Consider the following 19214-nt stretch of genomic DNA (forward strand, 5'->3'; position numbering starts at 1 on the left):
TCGGCCGCCCGTACGCGAATCCCCAAATTCAAATTCAATTTATATATATATTTTTTTTTGCCAACTTTATCCCCTCGATTTCAAATTTTTTTCCAAACGTGAATCCGTCCCCATTTCTTCGACCGGGCCACCGTTAGCTTCCCCCGTTAAGTGCCAACGGCGTTGATGCATCGCACCTGGCAAACAAAATTCGTGCCATCAGGCTTCTCTCTCGGGTCCGAACAGAATCCGCCGTAGATCACCTCCACACGATTCAAGAGGCCTACGCGGCAGCATCCTAGTGTGACGCGGTACAAATTAGTGGAAGAGCGGACCGTTTTAAACCTACAAACGGAAAAAAATCTTTCCGTTGATTTTTTTTATTTATTTTTTACTCTCTCTGCGTCTCTTACAAGAGCTTTGCCCAATACCGTCGCAGCTTATCGTCTCTCTCCTTTCACGCCAAAGCTCTCCTCACGGGAGTAGAAAAACCGACCCCTGTTTCCAGGGTTTGGTTTCCTTTTTCATTTCTTCCGCACTTCTTTTCAATTCTCTCAACGGATCGGAACAGCGGGGTGGTGCTGGTGCTTTTAATTTCCGAAGTGTCTGATTTGGGCACTTGGGTGGTTTTTCTGGTATGATTTCTGCTTGCATTTTGCGGACGATTTAATAAGTTATGGTTATGATTGTGTTTTCTGATGCTGGGGTTTCCACTGCTTTGTTTGCCAAACAGTATTTTGGAATGATTTCCAATTGTGATTCAAATCTGTAAAGTTTTACGGTTTTACTTGCAATTTTTGAGATATTGATGTGATTAAGGAAGGGTAAATTGTTCTATATTCATGTTTTTTTCATTGTTCCCTCCCCCTTAGAGGAATTCTATACAAAGTTCATTGAAAAATATTATTGTTAATCAACAAGCCCTGTGCCATCTGCTTGAGGGTGGATGCATGGATCAAGTCCATAATCCACGAAATTGGAGAATAGGCACAGCAAGATGGGGCAGGGCTTGAAATCAAGGGATTGATTGTGAATACTGATCTTATCTTCTATTCCAACACCCCTGGGCCCGTAAAGTAGAAGTTGAGGAGATTGAGACTTTAAAAGACTCCAGATCATAGGACACAGCAAGACTGAAACACAATCGTGATATAAAGTTCAAACAGAAATTTATGTAAGATTTGTCGGTCAAAGGTGTTGATTCTTGTAAATCATGAGCGAGTTGAAGCATCAGTGATGGCCGAGTGGTTTAAGGCGTAGCATTGGAACTGCTCTGTAGGCTCTTGTTTACCGAGGGTTGCCTTTGGAGTTGTGGTTAGGTAGGTCTTAGACCTTATCTTAGCTGTTTAAATAAAGCAGCGGCTAGGTGTCTGTCCCTGGATTCACTGATTCAAGGGTTTTAGATGGGATGGACAGAAGAGTTCGAAGCAAGTGAAGTGGTAATGCACTTTTAAGGACTGTGGTAAGGTTGAATAGCTGTCAGAGCAAGTTAGTATGTTAGAAGATAACGAGATGTATGAGGTCAATGAAGGAAAGGTTGAACAGCTGACATGCATGCATTGATATATATGTCAGAGCATACCTTATATGATGTTTAAGAGTAGATTGGTTAATAGTATGGTAATGGTAAGTCTAGTTGTGTGCTACGGAGGAGTTTTGTTTATGTTGATGTCCTTGAAGGACTTTGAAATACTTGGGTGGAGATGCAAAATGGTCCAACATCTTGTTATTACTAGTGTATCCTATGAGGTGCCAAGACATGACAAGTTGACTTAATTTGTGCAAGCTGAAGGCTAGTTGAAGTTTCTTGAACAAGTTCCACTGTGAATAGGCTGAAAGCGGACCAGATACGGATCAGATATTGATATATCCATATTTGTATCCATATTTTTTAATGAATACAGATAAAGATATTAAACGGATATCAAAATTAATATCCATATTTGTTTATATTAAACGGATATCAAAATTAATATCCATATTTGTTCTAAACAAATATGGATACAAATCGGATATTAAGCATATCGTTATTTGTTGTAAACGGTTACGAATATGAATCGGATATTAAATATATTCATATTCTCTTATCCGAATACAGATATAAATCAGATACTTTTTTTTGGATATTAATCAAATTCGAGCAAACTTCAATGATGAAAACTAGCAATAAAAACATAATCATTAAAAAAATATAATTTTAACAAGCATTTATCAATAATAAAACTAACAATTTCATAAAGGATATATCACTCAAAGTTGCTCGTTGCCGAAGTAAATGAGATTTATGGTGCCTCTAAGGCATCTCATGGCTGTCGCCAGTTGCAATCACCGGATGGACATTAGAAAGTGGATAGATTTTTGAAATTCTAGCTGCTTGAAGACGATGAAGAGGAAAGAGGGACGAAACAAACGAACAAGAGTTTGCGTCTTTCAGGTGTGTGGGGTGATTCGAAGAATTTTATTCAAATCGGGTATTCCATATTCGGATTATTGTCCTAAATGATGGTCAGCTAATATCTGGGTTCTTTTTAGTTTAGGTTTGGTTAATCACTTAATTGGTTCTCTGATTTAACTTAAACTTCTCTTCACTTATCCTTGTTATACGGATATTCGGATCCGGATTTGAATCCAAAAAAATTAGGTGTATCCGCATCCGTATCTAGACGATTTTTGAATTGATTATTCGGATTTGTATCTGGATCTGATTGGACCGAAAAAATAGTATCCGAATCAGACTCGAATCGGATATGGTCAGATACAATCCGACCTGCTTTCAACCCAAACTGTGAATCAGCTTTAGGCATTAGTCGTAAAGTAAATAGTTCATTATCTACTATTGGAGATGTTAAGACCAAATAATATTATGGGGATACAATAATTTACCACCATCAAATAAATAAGTCCTCAATTTTATTTTCCACCACTTGCCCTCACCTTCTCCCTTTATCTCTCTGAAACTCCTAAACCAAGGTTTGCTAGATTGGTATTGGGATTTGTACTAGCCGGCAACTGGTTCAGTATGATACAGATCCATATTATACCATGCTGGGGTATACTGAAACATGGAGAGGGAGGCGGAGAAGGAGAAGGAGAGGGGGAGAGAGAGAGAGAGAGGGAGGGAGAGGAAGGGGGAGAGAGAAAGGGATGGAGGGAAGAGGGGAGAGAAGAGAGGAGGGGGAGAGATTGCTTTCTACGTACATTGGGCATGACGGACAGTGTTTTGAATTTTCAATTGATATGGGATCACTTTGCAGTTTTTATAGGTTGTCACTAGGTCAGAGAACATTCATGAGCTTTGTTAAGTCATATCATTGTATTGCCTAATAATATACATGTATGTGTTTATTCCTCTTTTTACAATGTGCTAGTCCTTATGTTGTTTGTTATTTGTCATGACTGATTTGTTGCATGGCACTGGTTTTATGAACCCTTGAAAGGTTTAGGCTTGGTGAATCCTAATACAAGTTTCTCACTTGTTTACACTTTTGTCTTGATTGCTTCAGATGAATTAAACAATTGAAGAATAGCTCATACTTTGACTTTAATATGATCATATGAGTTTTGATACCACCCATTTCAAATTTTTTAATCAAATTTTAGATTGCTGGTGGTTATATGATTTATATTTTAATGATAAAGTGTTTTTTGTGGCATTTTCTTTTCCTAATTATATCAATTTTACTTGCATTGTTATTAAATTAAGCGTTACCATCACTTTGGCCATCACTCTTTGTACCCTACTGCTACGGTTCATCATTTTTGACATATCAATGTGATTGGAGAAGCTTCATGACATAGTAACTTTTGTTGTTGTATTTCCTTGGTTTCTAGGATATACTTAGAATGTTTGTCTGAAACTCAGCCTTACTAACAAGCCTCATCTCATTTAAATTGTCTTGCTTTTGTGGACCATGGTGTATCCTACCAAAGTTTGAGAACAGTTTATAACCATCTATTATCTGTATGTCAGGTCTCAAGAACTTGTGCTGAAGAGAAGGTAGGTAGAGCAATTTTGTTTGGTTTATGTAGTTCGTGTTCATTCTTGTAGGGCAAGTTGCTTTTACATTCATGATGCTTGGTTAAGTTTTTGACAAAGTGGGAGGAAATTTAAAGTTTGAGATTGGGAATTGCTGAAGCATACCTTATGTCTCGACGAGCTTAGTTGTGTTATGATCCTAATAGCAAGTTCACTACCAAATTTAGTGAAGACAAGGGCAACAACAACAAAAAGTTGAGTCTCCACACTGGCATTTCTACTTGTAACTCGGGACCGCAAATAAACCATGTCAATGGAATACCGTTTTCCACAGCTTATCTTGTGACCACAAAAAGGTTGCTAATATCGTAATGTTTTATGAAACAGCATGAAGGATGACCATGTTTCTGTTTATCGCTTAATAAAATCATATCCAAGATCCATGATGAGATAAGAAGTATGTAGGTTGGTAGAATGTAAACTTGTATTGTGAGTACACCGTCAAGGAAGTTAAAATGTTGCAGTGGTTGGAAATATATTGGTTGCAAGTCAAGTGGGGATCATTGGTCATGTGCCATGAAGACCGCAAGAAAATCTAAAGAGAGATGCTAATTTTTTGCATGGCTAGGAACTGATGAGGGAAAAAACTTGAGACTACTTGAGGGGAAGTTACAAAGAAGGATATTAGAAGCTTTTTTTGGTTGTGGTATTGCTATTGGCAGTTGGCATAGAACTCAAAGAAATATGTGATATAGGTGTAGTAAGGCTTGTGTATGTATTTTTTACACAATACTTTGCTTGAGAGATCGAATTATTTTGGCATCCTCTTACAATAATTTTAGAGTAGTATTCCTAATTATATAGTCAAATGAATTATAATGATTTGTTTCTAACATGGTTTGTTGTGCTGGACTTGGAGCCCAGACCAGTTGACAGGCGGCATGGGTCAGTACGACTCTGTGCTATTCCGTGTCGGGCCCGTACCAACATAGTAGAGGGGGTGGGCGAGAGGGAGAATGGGAGAGAGGAAAAGAGAGAGGGGGGTGGGGGGAGAGGGAAGCAAAGAGAAGGAGGGTGGCGGAGGCTGATAGAGGCTGGCGGAGGGTCCTCCGCCTCCTTCACACGGCTCTCCGGCCCTTTGCTGGCCGGTCTCCACGTCCCTCTCTCTTCCTTCCTCTCCCTGTCCCTCCCTCTCCTGCTCTCTCTCTCTTTTCCTCTCTTTCCTTCTTTTTCTCTCCCTCCATCGCCAATTTCTTGTTTTGGTTGCCGGAACCGTTCCAGTCCACCGCTGGTATGGCTTGGTATGCTCCAAATCGGGCGGTTCGAGATGGTTCCACCAAGCATGGTTTCTAGTACCTCTCTTCAAGTGTTGGCATCCTTTTTAATATGCTATTAGGCCTTGAAAATTGGGTGGCATGGGAACAAGCATATATATTTTGTGGGAACAAGATAAAGGAGAATGTGGATTCAAGATCATGGTTTAGAGGGATCTTGCAAGATCTTGGAATTTAATTTTGTTTAATTCCCCAAAAATAATATTTTGCTCATGTAGTTTCTCATTATAAAAGTTTAATGTCCTGAAACATAGTGGAAACTATAATTTGTTGGTGTCATAAACCAGCCAATAATGATGCCCATACTCATTGCATGAGTTACTATATAGCATACTGATGCACATAAGTGGAAAGCACAAATGCATCTGTAACTTGTTCCAAATAGTTATACTTGGTGGCTAGTTTTTTCACATCCTGGTGCCTTTATCATGTCAAGGCATCAGATCTAGACTTAAACCTAGTGGATCCAGACTTGCCTAATCTTTTTGGGTCCTGTTACATGCTACTTGATGAGCTGTTTTTAAGTTTTGGGTTTTCAAGAATGTATCTCTGTTGCTTTGGAAGTTTGGTTGTAGTACGATAGGCATCTAATATACTCTTCTTTCTCACATAAAAGAAAATTTCAGTCTGTAATAGATTATTATTTCTGTTAATAACGGGCTTCATATTCTGTCAATGTATATCTATATGGCTAGCTCAGGAATGCTAGCTTTCAAATGCTTGCTTGTGTTGTTTGCTGCACATAATCTTTATTCTTTGAGAAATGTTGGAGTTAGGTATGTAACATGAAGGCTGCAATGAACTCATTTGCATTTGATGTAGGAATTCAACAAATCTGAACTTTAATTGATTGTCTACATTTTTCTCACCAGCCAGAGAACAATCTCTTTTTGCCCTCAGATGGAGTATCAGCTTCAGGAGAGGCATTTTGTACATTTTGCAAGTGAAGATTTTTGTGGCAACATGTGCCATCTTTCACCATCATCGTCCATCTGCTGAGGCAGGGAAAATTTTAAGTTCGTAGACTCTTGAGTTATTTTTGTTGCTTCAACAATGCAAACAAGAAAAAAGGTTCTTGCAAGAAATGCTTCTAGAGATCATGCTAACTCTAGAACTTGTAGACAAACAAAAAAGGTGATTGCATTTGGTGAAAAGAAAGTTACAGAGCTTATCACATCGTCTGCTAGAAAACAGAAATCTGGTAATTTTTCCCATCAGTCTCCCTTACACTTTTTGGTATGATGCTGTTAAAAATTATGAATAAAACCCGGTGTAATAAATCTATGGTAAAATTATATCTTCAAAACTTGTTTGCCTCTAAGTTCTTTCTGGGTAAGCTGCAAAATAGTCATACACAAACTGCAAGAAGAGATAATTTTAGTACTCTTTTTTTTCCTGTTATTTCAAGATTCATGTTTACCTTAGTACTCATAGTTTAGTTTATTAGAGTATGCCCTTTTTGCTTGGAAGGTTAAATGTATTTTAGTATGAGCTGCGGCCCTGCAAATTTGGTTTCTTCTAAATAAGTTTGCCAAATATGACATCTATAAATAACTGTTTGTCTGTGTTTACTTAAAACTGTAATTGTAGTTTAATTGCAATTTTTTGTTCATAATAGTGACTTTTTTTCTTAGCTGGAATTCTATCAAGGAAAAATAGATATGCACAAGTAGAAAGGCGTTTGCGCTCTGGCTGTGATGTGGTGCAAGATAAGAATCAGGACATCTCTGCTACAGATGGGACTTTCCTTTGCCATAAGGTAGTGGTCTCATTTTTGTTTTGATGTTTTCCACCCTGTACTCTTGGCATATACACAAATCATTATATTTGTATTCCAAATCTCTTTGCTTCAATTTTTTGCATTATTATTATATTAATTAGCTTTAATGAAGACGAGATTGTTTGTTTCTCATTTGAGAAGCCTCTTTTAATAGGTGTTATAGTTTGTAATACTGGTTTCTTTGTACTTATTGATTAAATATTTTTGTATTAAATGCAAAACTCCAAAACTTTTTTTTTTTAAAAAAAGTAGTCAAGAAATATGATATTTTTCTAGATGGTTCTTCCTATCTTCACCCCTTTACTCTCCAATGCAGTTCAAGCCATTTAATGGATTGATGTTTATCTATGTTATGGATATTCTGCATCTGATGACATAGTGGACTTCCTGGGTATTTGCAAGAAGCCATCAACCACAATAGAGATGTATGATATCATGCTAGTGGATCAAAATCTTTTGCTCTCTTTTTTCCTCCACCACCTGGTTACTCATAATTTGCTATTGCCTTGTGTCAACACTGTATGGAGTTTATGTCTACCTTTGTATTGCATGTTTGGAATGCACATTACATTTGCCCATCTAAACTATGGTAGTAAATGATGTCATATGTGCAATTTAATTATTGCATCTGCAGCAAGGTACGCCGTACCGGTACCAGTAGGTGTACCGGTACGGTTTCGGTTCGTACCGGTTTAAACTGGTACCCAATCAGTGCCTTTTCCGCGTGCGCCCCACGTTAGCTGGCCTGCGCAGGCGCGGGGAACCGTGCACGGGTGCGGTTTCCAGCACGAAGAACAGCACGGGCACGGTCCCCGTGCGCAGGCCGGTGCGAACCGGTCCAGTTTGCACCGGTACCGAAAATTGGTCGGTTTCAGCCTCTATGGGGCCAGAACCGTTTTCCATCGCCGAACCATACCGGTTGGTGCCGGTACTGATATGGTACGTGCCGAGCCGATTCAGCAGACCATTCTGCTGTGAAGGATTGTTTTGACTTATATCCATATATTTTTTTTGTGTTTTGCTAACGTAATTTTAGTCCAGTATAAATCATTTTCATGGTTGTCCTAGTGTTATTTGCTTTTAGTTTTTCATTTTTTTGTCATAGTTGTAATTTCTGAGGTTTTGCTTATATGATTAAATAGGAAAGAACTATTGGAGATATGTAAAATGAAAGAAAGATGATACTGTACAAGTGCCCTCCTTGCAATAGTTTCATTTGTTTATGTTTGTAGGTTTGTGAATTCATTTATCTTGGTAACTTTCTATTATTATTTTATTTGGTTTATAGCTGCAGATTAATGGATTTGTTTATCTGGATAACCTTGATGTCCATTTCATTCTAAGTAATTTTTATGTTCAAACAACATGTTACTCAATATTTGCTTTAGTAGTTCAGTCTAACAATCAAATCCTCTAACTTTAATTTTCGCCATTGACTTTAATGCTATAGCAGCAATCTGAAGATAAAGTTGCAGATTATGTGGTGGATACCATGTTTTCCCCTGCCTTTCATCATCATAAGGACATCTGTGGTGGCATTCCTGATAAAGGTATCTAGTTTTTAATTTCACATAGATTAACTTATTGAAGTTCTTTCTTTTCTTCCCTTCTTTTCTTGCCCTTTTTTCCCGGGGCGAGGGGGGGAGGGGATCCATTCCAATTTGTACTAGTAATTCAGTAAAATACCTGTTCTGTGTCCCTTCATTTACCATATTATACTTTGAAATATGGATATATTTAGATCCATTCCAATAATAAAGTTGGCTGTTGGTAGTTGTGATATCAATAGACTTTGTAACTGTTGTGAGTGCCACCTTTGTGGTGGTCATGATACTTCAATCCATAACATAAGCCAGACCATGCACTATTTTGTAGCATATTGCCATTTATGTAGACCAATTCCTGATCAGGTTTACATAAGAAAGGTTCAAACCTGAATTGACTAAAAAATTACAAAACGACCTAATGTGTATTAGCCGATCGGTTGCTTGGATGAGATGGACTAAACAGGATTTGCTAATATTAAGTAATACAATAAATTGAGTGTCCTTTTTTCCTCTCCAGTTTTGTATTCCTTGAAGGAGTATATTATGTGAAATGTTGCGTTGAAATTTTTGACTCTTTAAAACCATATTGTCCATTTTACTCATTGAGAGGTCTGAAATCTGAGATGATGATGCTTTTTTTTTTGATATCTAATTTAAATCTTTTATTTGTCCAAGATTTCAAGTGCCTTCTGTCCTAACTCAATACTGCCACTCAGCACAAACCTGCAAGATCCCTATTATATCAACTTTTTTGATACTTATTTAAAAAAGTTCTTTTTTGTTGTTTTTTTTGTCTTACTGTTTTGTTTATTTATTTTATTTTGCTTTGGTAGGGAATGGCATACAGCACATGATGTGCTCATGGTATGCCGTGCCAACCTGAATCAGGCGATACAGGATGTACCATATCATACCGATTTGGTACCAGTATCCGGTACGAGTGGTGTACGGACACTCGGTACACAAAAAAAACTCCGTACCATACCAATACTGTGCTAGTGTGGCATCGGTACGAGGTCTGGTATCGAGATGACGAACCTTGTATGTACCAATGGTAACTAGAACAGTTTGGCATTGGCTTTTAGAACCTCGACTTTAACTAACTAACGAGATGTATATTTGTCTGTCTATTGAGCTAACCATGGCATTATGAGTGCTTTGCCATTCAGTTCTATACACTGTAAAATTGCTTAAAGTTATTGTCTAAGGTAGGTTATAATGAATAATAATCATGTTGACCAGAAAATTATTACTTGCAAGAGATTTTAGATAGTAGATTCATCTTATAGATATTAGATGATAAAACCTTATGACTCTAAATATTGAGATTGGTATTAGTGATGATTTAAGCAATATATTAAATATAGCATAGTCATTATGGTGTCTTTTCGATTTTCATACAAATCACAGCATTTCATGATTATATGCACGGTAATAGTTTGTACATGCTCCTCAAATACCCTCTTGGATAGCATTATATTACTATCTTTTCGATATTCACACAAGTTCCTCTTTAGTTTTGTTTCCCCTTCACTCTCTACACTTTCACTCGTGCAAGTTTCCATTTCTCTACAACATGTTGCTTTTCCCAGATTAATTCCCATTTGTTGGAAATCTTTTTTCTTTCTGTAATATCTTAAATATTTTGAAGATGTTCCATCTTCATTCACTACACCTAAGTCATGTATCTGATAATAATTGTGCTGCATAGATATAGTAATATTAAATACAGCATAGTCCTTATGATATCTTTTCAATTGTTCATACAAATAACAGCATTTCAAGATTATATGCATAGTGCTAATAGTTTGTACAAGCTCCTATATATTCTCACAGAATTATCTTACTATCTTCTCAATATTCGCACAAGTTCCTCTTTGAATTTGTTTCCCCTTCATGCTCTCTACATTCACCTGTGCAAGTTTCAATTTCTTAGCAATACACTTTGCTTCTCCTAGCATTATCTTCCTTTGTGTTGGAAATCTTGTTTCTTTCTGTAATATCTCAATATCTTGAAGAATTTTCATCTTTGTTCACTACATGTTTAAGCCTTAATAATTGTGCTGCATAGATATACTAGTATATATATTTTTAAAATTTTTTCAACATTAGTGTTGCCAGTCAGCTTAGTTTCATGACATAGTAGTAATTGAGATTATAGACGTGCCTTCTTCATTTGGTTGCTGTTACACTTTTTTGATGGAGGCATTCAAGATTTTCATTTTATATGTTTATTTCAATTGGTCAATGGAGCCTTGAAAAATATTCATTTTACCTCTTTTTAAGTGGTAGACATTAAAAGGAAAAGTAAAAGAAGACCAGTCATTTCTGGTTACTTATTATTTTTTTTCTGTGGTGAAGTAACAAGAGCAAGTAGCAGTTGTTGGAACAGCATAGCATTTTTCTAGGTTCAGTTTTGGTTTCAAGTTTCAACCCTCCTGGTTGGAGTATTGATTTTGGTGGCTTTGCTCTAAGTTTTGGAGTTTCAGTCAAAAAATTCAGAAGAAAATAAAAAAAAGAAGAAAAATTGTGGGGGAAAAAATCAAGGCAAGTTATGTTAAAATCATTTAATTGTTTTATGAGTTATCTAGGTTATAGTTTGTGTTGTTTTGGTAGTTTTGTGCTGAAACTAAACCGTCTTCACAGGATTTTATTAATCTATTGATGATCATGTAACCTAAATCAAAGCAAGAAAGATCTGTCTTGTAATTTAATAGATTTTTCTTTCTTTTGTTTATTTATTTCGTAAAAAATATAGTCAACTGTAAATTTGGCTACCTCTTGAAGTCTTTACTTTTTCCTGTATTTATTCATGTCTATCTGGTGGGATTTTGGCCAATTCCTCCTTTCGATTGCTGATAGGGAGAAGAGTTGCAAGAGAGGATTGTTGATTAACTTGCTCTTGCAGTAGGATAGGAATGAACAGTGCCTGGATCGATCTTGTTTCCCAGCAGTGAACATTCAAAAAGAAACAAATTGGAATCATTGGGAGAAGAGTTGCAAGAGAAGAGTGTTGATTAACTTGCTCTTGCAGTAGGAGAGGAATGAACAGTGCCTGGATCCATCCTGTCTCCCAGAAGCGAACATTCAAAAGGAAACAAGTTGGATCATTGAGGTGACATTAACTGTCCCTCTTGTCCTCTCTATCACCCTCCAAATAGCAATAGAAGCCCATTTTGGGGTGGTTTCTGCAAATTTGGTCAGTTTTTGCCAAAATTGGCCAAAACGGACCGAAACTGAAAATTTCGGTCAGTTTGGTTCATTCCAGGCCAAAATCGGCCCATTTCATCCAAAACTTCAAGCTTTGGTATTTTGAATCATCAAGATGTTGAAATGAGAAGGGAAGTTGGTCAGTAGCAAAGATTGAAACTTTATTATGTAGATACCTGCGTTTACGAAGGCATTTTATGTGTTTTTTGGTATGATTGTGCGTTTACATTCAGGTCTTTTCTTTCCTTTCTGTATATTTCTTGTTAGAAAGTAATCTTGGGCTATTTCCAAGCTGTGTTCTTCAACTGCTGGCTAATTTTTCCTTCAACCCCAAGCCTGTCTTTTGCCTTCTGCTAGATATTGGCTGGGGATACTACTGGTGAACTCAATGTTAGGTTTTGTAATAAATTTGTTTTCCTTTTTCAGCTGGCGCTATGGACTTGTTCAAGAGCAAAGACCAAGCAAATCATCATGATGTTGAGGTTGAAGAATCAAAGGAGGTCGATGCCTATTGTGGTCCTGGTACATTAGAAAATCAGCAGAAACATGTTGAGAAGAGAACAGAAGTCGTGTCAGCATGTGCATATGATGATAAAGTTGATTTGACAAATCATTTTCATACTCTTCATATGGAATCAAATCATGCAAACTCATCATGTGGTGATGAATATAGTGCTCTGGGGAACCTCTCTTCTGAAGTTTCAGCCATATATCTTGCAATGCAGAATTCTAAGTTGGAGTGTATTGAAGAACAAAATCATAATTCAATGTCAGCCGAAGGTTGTGTGGAGCTTGATGAAGGTGATGAATTTGATGATTTTGATCCATACTTATTTATCAAGGATCTGCCTGATTTATCGGCTGTAGTTCCAAGATTTCGGCCCATGCTTTTGCCAAAGCAGACACGGAGTTGCCCTTCAATTACCCTTGTTCTTGATTTGGATGGTATTGCATATTAACTTTCTTTGATTATTAATCGATAAGCATCGACCTTTTTAGGTGTAATATTGATTTCAGAATCATCTCTGATTGTTAAGGTGCTTTATAAGTTTCTACCTTTTCTAAGACATTCTCAAATGTATGTTTCTTGGCTTAATGTTAACTTATTTGAACACTACGATCTTGCTATCCTGCTATTATCACACACACACACACACACACATATATATATATATGTATATATATATATATGTATATATTTATGTATATATTTATGTATATGTGTGTATATTTATATATGTAGAATGAGTCTGTATGTATGTATTGCATATGTCCTCTTGAGATGATAGCTGTCTATCAGCTCGCCTATATATATATATATATATATATATATATGTATGTATATGCGTATATCTGTGTAGATATACATATGTGTGTATGTATGTATATGTTGTATGTATGTATTTATGTATGTATGTCTGTATATATGTATAATATGTCTATATATGTCCTCCCGAGATGATTGCTCATATGGTCCTCTCACCTTCAAAATCAATGATAGACTATCCAAATTTAAGACTCAAATGGTTGGCATGGTCTACCTTACGAAAAGATGTATGGAGACCAAAATTGATGTGTTTTGGTACTCTCTAAAGTCTAATCTAATCATCAAATAGGTGTCAAAATGGATAGTTTTAAAAGTATGATACTATATGTTACTATGTCCTAATTATCAAAACCAAGTGAATTCAAATCTACCAATGTTTGAAGATATGCAGATCATGATTCATAAAGTGGATTTTCAATTTATGTGCCCTATTTTACTATACTAGTGCAATTGATGCGCTCAGTTTTGTACCAACTTGATGCATAGTTTAGAGATCGATAAAATATATAGATTTTGTTTCTATGCATTTTTGTAGTGTAGATCATGTTCAGTGGCTTGGATCTTCAATTTGAATGGCCTATTATTGATTTTGAAGGTAAGAAGGCCATCTCAGCTATCCTCTCGAGAGCAACTTCTATATTCAAACATACATATATACATAAATTCATACATACATAAGTACATACATACATAAGTACATGCATACATACATTCATACATACATATATACATACATGCATACACAGACAACATGCATGTACATCCATATGTTTGTATTTATGTCTGCTGTTTATGATATTTCTGTGGAGACTCCAATAGTGCACCCTAACTTTTCTGTTAAACAAGAAAAAGATGCTGGGTGGGAGTAGGCATCCTAGTTATCACTAGAAATCAGAGTTATTATTTATTTATTTTTTAACAGTTGGCTTTATGTAATCTTGACTACTTTGTTCATTGAAGGGTTACTTGTATGTATGTACAGTCAAGCTGATGGTTGTACAAAATTTAACAATTATTTTACTCAGCAATCATCACAGTGTTCAAATATTGAGGAATAGTTTCCAGACTGGTTACGATAATTATGATTTTATTCATTGTTAATATCTTATGCTCTGAGTCAAAGTGATCCTAAACATTCTAGATGCCATCCTTGCGTGGATCCATATCATGGATCATGGATCATGAGAACCAACTTGATCGTGTTATCTATGTATTCGATCATGTGGAAGTCAATTTTCTCTAATTTGTTTTCCTTATATGGGTAGAATTAACAAACTTTTTGGCTTTTTATCTTTTAATAGAAGTAAAGGAAATAAATGCAACTTCACATAATCAGAATCGAGAGGCATATTTTTGTCTGTTTATAACATTTCTTAAAAAATGATTTTTAAAAAGAATTATGCCGGAAAATATAGTTGAATTGAGTAGTTTTTAATTATCTCGAATAACTGCATGTGTTCTTTCACATTTGTTGCATCAAATATAATATTGATGGCTTATATTGGTGGTACTTAGACTTCTTAATTATATGGTTTTTTCTTCTTTATTGATATACTTTATGATTGACTGTATTTTTCAACATTGCATTTTTTTTATGTTTAAATTTTTTGAAATAAATCAGAAAAAGTCATGCTATCTAACTTTCGTGTGTAGAATCTTGGTTTTTTTAATAAAAAATAAGGATCTTTTCATATGTCATAACCATAATAATCAAGCCTTGTCCCTTCCAGTGTTTTGAACCTGCAGACTGGATCAAACCGAATTGGTTTGAGTCATGGGTCCATGGTTCGACCATGGGTTGAGTGCGAGTTGGCTGGGGCCATAGATATCTCAGCCCCTTGTATCTATTTCATAAATCTTTCTTATGTCTCTAGCTCTCTTCAACTGAAATCCCATCCTGCCCTCTTGCAATCATTGTCAAGCCCCCCTACAGCCCAACCTCCTCTCACCATTATCATCGAGCCTCCATAGCCTGACCTCCTCTGATGTCACTGATGAAACCCGCAAAGCTTGACATCTCCTTTGACATCAACTTGCTGTCACCGTCAAGCCCCTCCCACAGCTCTATCTCTCCCACATCGAATCACCAATGCCATCAAGATACCCTACAGGCTGCCCTCTTCTCCTATATTGAGTGCTCTCACCATAGAGAACCCTATACTGTACCTCACCTCTACCAAAGGCCATGCCAGGCCCCTGGTTCCTCCCTGCATCATCCACAATGATGGCAACAACCAAGGAATCAAGAGAGAAGAATTTTTTAAGGGTCAGCAGACTAAGGGTTGAAAGATCTAACATCTTTTTTTTTTCTTTTTATTTCTCACTGGCTGGCCTGCGGGTCTTTGACCTGCTATTTGAACAGTTGAACTTCTCTGAGCTTCTGCTTCAAGTGAGTTTTAGCCATTCGGGTTTAAACTTGACCTGACCCACAGTGCCAAGCAGGTGATGAGTTAACTCGGGTCGACCAGGTATCTAAACATTAGTCTCATCTATTTGGAATTGGCAATCCTCATTCGCCACTCATGCCTTGAGAGGGCTACCACTAATTTTACTGCAGGCCTTACCGAATCCTTTCTCATGAGTTTAATGCATATAACGTTAGATCTTCCCCTCTTCTACATCTTTTGGCAAAATTTTGAGTACCTCTCCTTACCATAGCTCTCTCTTATGTCCATTTATATTACCATATCATAACCAGGTTCTCCATCACTGGTTGTACTTGTTCCAATTCCTACATTTTTTTTTATAATGTTCCCATTTCTCGGTCTTTCCTACTTTTCCCACACATCCATCTTGACATCCCCATTGTAATTAGTTCTTAATTATCATCGGCGTATTACCATGAATTGTCCAGGTAATAACTGAATGGTATTCTTTGCAGTATATCTTGATATAACTTGGTAAGTTCCATTTAATCAACTAGACCTTGGTGCATGAGTAAATATATTTGTTCGAATTGTCAATGCAAGTCATGTTTGATCAAGAGAAAGATGAGACAATTTCTCTACCAAACATGGTACCATGCCAACTTTTCATAAGCATCAACTTCATAGCATCACCTCATGGTAATCAATGTTCATGCAATTTTCTATGTGGTCTTCAACACTTGACCTGTTGTAGCGTGCAAATCATTGTAGTGTGTTCAGATCTATACTCGAGTTGTAAGCAGAATTTGGGAATGTCTGCTCTTTGATCTGAGTACTGGTGGAGCTAAACTCCATATCTCATAGTTGGACATTTGTCTTTTAATATTTTGTGGTCTAGTTTTATTTGCTTGTTTTCATCATGTGTAAGATGTTTTTCTTTTGCTGTTTGATTTCCCATCTTCTAAATGCTTATTATTCTAACATGTTTACTTCGCAGAGACTTTAGTTCATTCCAGCCTTGAACCATGTGAAGATGCAGATTTTACATTTCCAGTTAATTTCAATCTTAAAGAGCACACAATATATGTACGCTGTCGTCCTTATCTTAAGGACTTCTTGGAGAGGGTTGCCAGCCTATTTGAGACAATTATATTCACTGCCAGTCAAAGTATATACGCTGAACAGCTCCTCAATGTACTTGATCCAAAAAGGAAATTATTTCGCCACCGTGTTTATCGTGAGTCTTGCGTTTTTGTGGAGGGTAATTATCTAAAGGATCTGTCGGTTCTTGGTCGTGATTTGGCACATGTCCTTATCATTGATAACTCACCTCAGGTAGTTTTTATCTTTCGCTGTTGTGGGTAATCACAGGGCAAAGTTTATGGCTTAGAAACAATTGATGAAGGCTCTTGACTAACAGTTGCTCCAACTTTAAAATCATTGAGAACTTTTGAATTGATTGAAGTTAACTTGTAAAAAGAGTAGAAAACTTGTCAATCATTTATATCTCTAATATCTGTATGTAAGAATTCTATATGCTGTTTGTTTCCCCATAGCACTTCATGGTTCATCTTTCTACTTCATGTATATAACTCAACAGTTTTCTCTACTGCTGACTTGATTCATGACATTCTTTAAGCAAATGGCCCTACTTACTGCAGTAAGGACAAATTTTCATAGTTAATTCTTTTGCTAGGAATATTCACCACTCTTTAGGAAAGCCAAGTTAAGCCATATACCTCGTTGTGGTCATTGAGACCAAAGAGTGACCAGATAAGAAGGCCAATGCGATTATTTGTCTGTCAATGCTCTGCAATACAACGTAGTAATGCACCTTGTTGTGGGATGACAAGCATGTAACAGGGATTTTCTGATATCATCCTTTTTATTTTCTCAGGCATTTGGATTTCAAATTGACAATGGTATTCCTATTGAAAGCTGGTTTGATGACTGTAATGATCGGGAACTGCTTTCACTACTACCCTTCTTGGAGAGTTTGGTTGGGGTTGAGGATGTCCGTCCACTGATAGCCAAAAAGTTCAATCTTCGTGAGAAGATAGCTTCTGCAGCTTGCCTTTCTCTTGACTTCAGAAGGTGAGGAATCATATTCTTGAAAAAGTTTGTAGGGATTGAGTTCCTCAGAAGTATGCGGGGATTGAGTTCATCCAAAAGAAGTATGTAGGTGGCTAAAGCCTTCCGATACCTCTCGATATTTGTCTGCTTTCCTTCAGCCTCTCATTTTACCTCTTCTTGCACCATTTGTTTTGTTGTAATTGGTCGTGTGGGAAGGGAGAATGCTTTGTAAACATTAAACTATATTTATCCAATTGGAAAATGCTACCAGATTTTGCAATTGGTGATTAATAAACTCTGATAACTTCTCTCCGAGAAAGTTGTTTTAATGTCTTTCATTTTACTTTGGGCTGTCTCTGTTTATGGATCACCGTTGCTTCTCACTGGGGTGTAATTCTGCTCTTTCACAACTAAGACTTTGTACAGGACCGCAGTGTATGGGTCGCTTGGAAGTTATGGTAGACATCTGGTCATTGCAAGTCTAATCATGTATTTAGAATTTAGAATTGCAAAATGTTATGGTTATAATGGAAATTAGAAGCTTTTAAGTTTTTGGATGATGCAAGTCAGGTGAATGTTCGTCTTTTGCTTTGAAGGGTTTATAATTGTGCCCAAAGACCTGCTGCTGCTGTCAGGTCATGCAATTTTTTTGGGGGTCACCTTTTCTGTTATCGTGTTCAATTGTTGAAATGCTAATAGATGTTGCTGGATTTTTTCTATTCCCTGTCCAATTTCCATTGTCACTCTGGAGTCCATAGTTCTATGCTTGTTTTAGGAACCGCATGCTAATTTATGTCGCCGGATTTATGGCATCATGCCGGGTGAGAAGAACAGGTAGCTTCAGAGATGTTTGAAGGCAAACTACCATGCGCATCCAAGAGGTAGCATTGCTATTGGCTGGAGCTTTAAACTTGGCTACACGATCCGGCAAGATGAAGTGGTAAACTCAACTGCATGGAGTATGGGCTGTGTTTGGCTGCTTATCACCCACTCTTCCCTTCTCATTCTTTCATGCTTGCTTAATAGTTCCATGTGAAAGTAGATTATGCACCATAAATAATGCAATTGTCACTAAGAGTAACTAGGCTTTGGAATATCTGCCTTGCCACCGCTCATGTAAGCCATTTTTATTCTTGTAGAAGCTTTGCCCTTTATTTTTCAATGCAGCCACAGATATTGTTGTTTTTGCAACCATTAACTGCTGAGCAATTGGGTTCGCAAACTGAAGGACAGGATATGAAAAATTGAAATGCCAGGGAGACACCATTTAAAATCACTTCAAAAAGGTGCTGGAATAATGCATTTACAAGCTGCCAAGGTTGAGATGTGGTAAATAAGTGGTATCATGGTGACAATTTTTTGTTATGATTGGTTCTGCATATTCCACTCATCAAGTAAACATGACCAAAACCATGCGTTATCTTTGACAAACAAGTTTTGTTCCCTCTTCAAGGGGACATAATTTTCGGGGGACAGAGAGAAACCTCAACATACTACAATTCATTGCATGGAACAAAAATCATGTGCATGCTTGGATATATGAAAGAGAAAACTACTGCCTACGAAGCTTTGGCCAATTTCTTCCTCTTCTTCTCAGCCTTGGGGATCTTTGTCTTGCGAGC

The 19214-nt window shown here is 36.9% G+C and overlaps 1 protein-coding gene across 9 annotated transcripts; it reads left to right on the top strand.

Annotated features, from left to right (window-relative positions):
- Positions 1 to 325: 325 nt before the first annotated feature.
- Positions 326 to 17911, top strand: LOC103707863 (uncharacterized). Of its 9 annotated transcripts, none has more exons than XM_088706520.2 (7): positions 326 to 614; positions 6190 to 6490; positions 6924 to 7048; positions 8523 to 8619; positions 12253 to 12627; positions 16517 to 16854; positions 17417 to 17911. In XM_088706520.2, the coding sequence occupies exons 2-7, from the start codon at positions 6343 to 6345 to the stop codon at positions 17615 to 17617; spliced, it is 1284 nt and encodes a 427-aa protein (XP_088562646.1). In that variant the 5' UTR covers positions 326 to 614; positions 6190 to 6342; the 3' UTR covers positions 17618 to 17911. The 9 variants fall into 9 exon arrangements, with proteins under 9 accessions (XP_088562646.1, XP_026660731.2, XP_008790772.2 ...); XM_026804930.4 differs by having other exon boundaries at positions 349 to 614; positions 6162 to 6490; positions 8520 to 8619; positions 12253 to 12771; XM_008792550.6 differs by having other exon boundaries at positions 349 to 614; positions 6162 to 6490; positions 12253 to 12771.
- Positions 17912 to 19214: the final 1303 nt, after the last annotated feature.

Source organism: Phoenix dactylifera, chromosome 11 (assembly GCF_051530095.1).
Source record: "Phoenix dactylifera cultivar Ajwa chromosome 11, Ajwa_hap1_PhDact_Kaust_v1.1, whole genome shotgun sequence".
NCBI lineage: Eukaryota > Viridiplantae > Streptophyta > Magnoliopsida > Arecales > Arecaceae > Phoenix > Phoenix dactylifera.